The 5510-nt window shown below is 39.1% G+C and overlaps 1 protein-coding gene across 1 annotated transcript; it reads right to left on the bottom strand.

Moving 5' to 3' along the window:
- Positions 1–1181: 1181 nt before the first annotated feature.
- LOC139965812 (dolichyl-diphosphooligosaccharide--protein glycosyltransferase subunit DAD1-like) lies at positions 1182–5431 on the bottom strand. The gene is made up of 3 exons (XM_071968553.1): positions 5128–5431; positions 3923–4066; positions 1182–1946 (listed from the first exon to the last, which is right to left on the bottom strand). The coding sequence occupies exons 1-2, from the start codon at positions 5336–5338 to the stop codon at positions 3936–3938; spliced, it is 342 nt and encodes a 113-aa protein (XP_071824654.1). The 5' UTR covers positions 5339–5431; the 3' UTR covers positions 1182–1946; positions 3923–3935.
- Positions 5432–5510: the final 79 nt, after the last annotated feature.

Below are 5510 nucleotides of genomic sequence, written 5' to 3'. Positions count from 1 at the left end.
TTTCGGAAGTCGTCTCTTCTTCATTGTGTATTTTGTATGGCACCAACAACGCCATGGAAGGAATCGTAATAACTACGAAGGGTAGTGAGTGAACAGGGGGGGGGGGGCTGGCAGGGATGCATATGGGATTGTATTGTCAGAGCGTTCCTTCCCCAATTCTAAACTAAGAACGATTATAGGCTATTCTAAGTTAGAGGATGGGTTATCGCCAGGGGGTCGTCGGCGTCGCGATGTCTATATAAGAAAGAACAAGTAACTTGTTATGACATCACTATTACCACTTAAGTGCTCTGTGCCCAATTTAACATAGCCCGATACAGCCAGACTTACATTGCTATATATCAAAGTATCAAATATACAATTTTGTGGTAAACGGCTTGAAAAAGATGGTGGTATATCTAAATTGAAAAAGATAACATTTTGTTTCTCTGTTGCCAACCCAGTCAATTACAATCTCTACTGCGTTGAATTTGTGTGGTTTAATAGGGAATCTTGACTGCGACCTGAAGATGCCCTGATCAAGGTAGCCAGCTTCCTCTTAAAAGTGGAAGGGAAGAGCAGTCCTTCGAGGTTGGCATTCCCCACCATCATTTATTCAACAGCAGTTAGTTAGTAGCGCATGGAACTTGCACCACTTACAGTTCACTAGTTCAAGACCTGCTCTAGTCAATGCTCTATGAGCTGTTTCCAAACACACCTACTTTTTCCTTCCATATTTTAGGGTGAGGTCACAAAATATTTGATGAAAACATGCCCTCCAACTGAGTAAAATATTTCATTTAAATGTAGATAAAACTTAAAGGTCGCCCTTACTAGCAAGTATGTTTAAGCATATTGAAGTTGCTTAAAGGTTTTAAAACATATAACTTATTGCATGACATTCGTATTGAATGGGGCCAAGAGCCAGGGCAGCCCTGGGAACAGTTACATTTTCAGATCCCTTATTTGAAGTCGTCTCATTCTCTCAAGAATGTTGTAGAAATTATTATAATTTAACCAATCCCTCTAATTGCCCCTTGATGTCTGTTTGAGAATGCTAAGGACAGCCCTTTCTCAAGTTTTGAGCACAGGTGAACATTAGTTTACTTTCTAGCATACTTAGAGCAATGTTAATGGCTTTCAAACTAAATTAAGTTGTACTCTGAAGTTTCTTTGAAAGATAACAAATACAGCTGAAAAAGTCTTCTTTGGACACTTGTATTAACATAATAATCAATTCATTGCATACATATATTTGAGCAATGCAAACACTGGGCAACAAACACTACTTTAAATTTCTCCACTTAACTGAATCTTTCAGGATAGGAAATTGGAATGATAGATAACTTTTAACAGGGGTGGATCCAGGTTGTTACATAGAAGGGGGTGGCCACAGGGGTCAGATTCAATGGCAATGAGGGGGGGGGGGGTGTAAGGGTCCTTTCCCAGAGAGAAAATTCAAACATCAAATGGTGCATTCTTAGGCGTGTATAGACTAAAAGTTGGTTCTAAATGCACGTTTGTGCTAATAACTACTTTTGAATATTTGTGTGAGGTAAAAAGAGGCGGCGAAAGGGGTGGGTGTCAGAAATGCTTGAGATGGACTTAGAACTAGATAACAAACACACCATTCCATCCAACTAAGCTAGCCACAACATTTCTGACAGTCGAAGGTGTTGAAATATAATGCCAAGGTTTGTGCCAATAATTAACCACTGCTGACTCTGGTTGAATGTAACTCAAGTACAAACAACGTAAAATAGAATCATTTTCTTTTTCCTTGTGCATTGCTACAAATTTAATACCCTATCTTGTTTTCCCATCTTTTGTGGCGGTGAGATTTACTTATTAATTAATTTCTGTCAGTACTGCCGCTCCACCGAACATTTCCCCGCAGATTCTTCCAGCCAGAAACCTGCCATCTCAGAAGCTGGTTGTGGTGTGGTTTCCAAAGAAAGATTTACGACCTGTAAAAAGAAACAATTGAGGAAGGCTAGTATGTAAATGAGTACCAGAAGACCAATGCACTGTTGCATTGGCGGAGAAACATTGCACAATAACCATTACCAATCCATAAACAATAACTGGATACTTATATAAAGCGAGTTATTAATAGCTTCTTTCAATACAGAAAAGGTTTCATTTATACTAAATTTATGTTTTGACTTTTTTACTGTTATTCTGTATCCAAACAAGTCTACCTACAGTACTATACTGTTAACTCAAGTATAACTGTATTAGGCAGCAGGCAAGTGCTTATTATTGTTCATGCAACATACCATTTCAATACTGACTAGCACCTATGAGACATCAGCAATTATTGTCCTCAGATACGCCAGAGAGTCATACAATGGTCACTCCGGTTTAATGTTATCCTGTTTATGGAATCTTTCAAACTATACACAAATAATTACTTTGATTTCTGTAATTCTTGTATTGAATCAAGATTGAGAAGAAAGATGATACAAGGCTTTCTAGTCACTTCGCCCAACAACCATTTCGCCCAACTGCCATTTCGCCCAACCAGCCTGGTCATTTCGCCCAACCAGCCAGGTCATTTCGCCCAACCAGCATGGTCATTTCGCCCAACCATCATAGTCATTTCGCCCAACCAGCATGGTCATTTCGCCCAACTGTGTTGGTCATTTCGCCCAACCTTATTTTCACTAATATTCAGTCAGAATAATATTACTTTTTCTATTCCACTAGTTCAATTTGATTTATTTTGGGTTAGGTTACTTTGTAATAGGTAAATAAAAAAAGTGAGGTCCGCTCGATATCGATCGGAGTCTGAGCAGTTATTTCGGGTATAATGGGAGGATTACACTACTTTAGGCGTTTACGCATACAATGGAAGTTATATTATTATACAAACACAGGGGAATCGGTCTTCATAAAACCTATCAAACCTAACCCCTAAAACACTGATCCATTCTACTGACTAACAATTCCCGAACGTTTCCTTATTAAATTGAAAAAAAAATAAATATAAAACCCGTCCGTAATATTGAATTACTATATTTAATCAATGTAACCACTTTATCAATGTAACCACATATGTAATCACATATGTAATCAATTTAACCACGACTTCAAGTTTCCTTAATACTCGGTTCGTATCCCGTAACGTTAACAATTCCCGAACGTTTACTATATCAAACCTATCAAACCTAACCCCTAAAACACTGATCCATCCTCAAGATTCCTTAATATTCGGTTCGTATCCTGTAACGTTAAAAATTCCCGAACGTTTCCTTACTAAAGTTATACAAAGTAAAGGACTTCAAGTTTCCTTAATATTCCTTAATATTCGAACGTTTACTATCAAACCTAACCCCTAACACACTGATCAATCCTCAAGTTTCCTTAATATTCGGTTCGTATCCTGTAACGTTAACAATTCCCGAACGTTTCCTTTTGAAATATCATATTTAAACAAGGTTGGGCGAAATGACCAGACTGGTTGGGCGAAATGACCAGGCTGGTTGGGCGAAATGACCAGGCTGGTTGGGCGAAATGACCAGGCTGGTTGGGCGAAATGACCAGGCTGGTTGGGCGAAATGACCAGGCTGGTTGGGAGAAATGGTAAGGTTGGGCGAAATGGCAGTTGGGCGAAGTGTCCTGCTTCCGATACAAGTATGAACAAAGAAGCATGAGGGGTGGTTCAGTGAAGGGAAAGTGGCAAACACATATATGTGGTTGTCGCTAAAATGTGGACATCAGATAACCTTTCAGTCACCAACATGATATCTGAACGCCCTTTACAACTCCACACGACTCATTCCATCTCTTTTCCCTCTCCCTAACTAATCCCACCACTTCAGACTCCCCACAACTGATCCCATTCATTCATTCTGATCCTTCACCCTCACCTCACCTCATCCCACTCTTTCACCCTATTGTGAATAGGGCTTGAGTAATCTGTCCCTTTTGTAGCACTCACCTGCTTTTTCCTTCTATCCAATAAAATTCATGACCACCAAATGAAGAATGATACTAGCGAATATGAAGTCTGCAAACGCTCGCTCGTTGGAAACACCATGGAAACCGGATTTATTTGCAGGATTGACTTGCAGTCTGAGGCACACTGTGAAAGAAAGAAGAAACGCAAAGAATTTGTAAACAGAAGAAAATACAGAGACAAATGGGCTGATAGTAGGAGAGGAGACAGCAAGCACTTTTAAAGCTTGCATGGCTATGATATAATGAGAACCAAGTCAATTCATGCATTGTTCATTTCATGTCTAATTTGTCACAGAAAATATAGAAATGGTGACAGCCAATTTTCCTGAAGATGTCACTGTGGGAATGAAAGCACACTGTAAACAACCAGCCTGCTTGAGGTACACCCTTGTCACTTGGATGAGGGCTTTAAGTGTCAGTCTAGTGAGCAGGAATGGGTAGAACATTTACATGGCCTGCTTTTGAATGCGCATTGCAAAGAGCAGGCTTGATTTAAATCACTGTTCAGCCACAACGGTCACATATATATTAGGTCTCAAATGAGCAAATGAAGGCTTTGAAGCCCTAAGGATAGCTAAAACAAAAAGTGATCAAAGTTACTGTGCATAAGTTGCTTGCTCACAGCCAAACTCTATGATTCCATAATCTGAGTATGAAGTGTATACAGTAGCTTTGTTCTTTTGAAATTTATCAATTTTATGCATATGTATGTGCTTGGTAATCTGATACCGTATGAGTGGAAAAAAAGCTGTCTGTTAGTGTTAACTGTGACACAAATGAAGCATTAGCTGTTACTTATATAACAAATTGAAGCCTAAAGTTAGGCCCTAAAACTGAAAAGAACAATTAACACCCTCAAGAAAATTTGCTATGAAGTTATAATGTACGTAACCCATACATTTCATTCATAATTATAACCGGTGCACCTAAGTCCCAAACGTACATAGATCACATCACTGTTGAAAGCGTTTTTGTGCGCAGTTAGCCTGTTTTTCGCACAACTGCTACCACAGTATTATTAGGCTTATACAACATTGGCCCTAGGCTCCCATGACTAAAATAAGTAAAACACATTTCTACACCATGCAATTGAACTGTATACTTAAAACTTATACATTACGAAAGAACAACTAATTATCAGTTAATAGCTACGGAAAAGTATAGAGGCAGAGGTAATTTTCTTACCACCAAGAATAAAAGAACCAACACATGAGATGAAACCCGACAGAAACGAATTGAAGGGGAAGGTTCCTACGAGAGCACAGTATACGAACTGAATAATCCCTGTAAACATGATATAAGCAAGGTAAGCATCAATTATTTTTAGCTTCCTCGGAGTCTTCGTTGTGTACTCATCATAAAATTTCCTCAAAACGGTAACTATATTGGCCGACATCGTGAAGAAAGGGAATTTTCGGTTGCTTTCGAGGAGGTGTGCTGTTGCAGAGTTACGCTTGCGTGTCAAAGGAAGTTACAGGGCATTCTGGGAAGAATAGGTAAATTCCCTGTTGGGTGTATAGTTGTAATATACTAGTCGATAAGCAAGAAGCGTTGGATTGCATGTCCTT

Source organism: Apostichopus japonicus, chromosome 3, assembly GCF_037975245.1.
Source record: "Apostichopus japonicus isolate 1M-3 chromosome 3, ASM3797524v1, whole genome shotgun sequence".
NCBI classification, from domain to species: domain Eukaryota; kingdom Metazoa; phylum Echinodermata; class Holothuroidea; order Aspidochirotida; family Stichopodidae; genus Apostichopus; species Apostichopus japonicus.
Note: the sequence above shows the minus strand (reverse complement) of the source record. Positions and strands in the feature narration are given on the sequence as shown.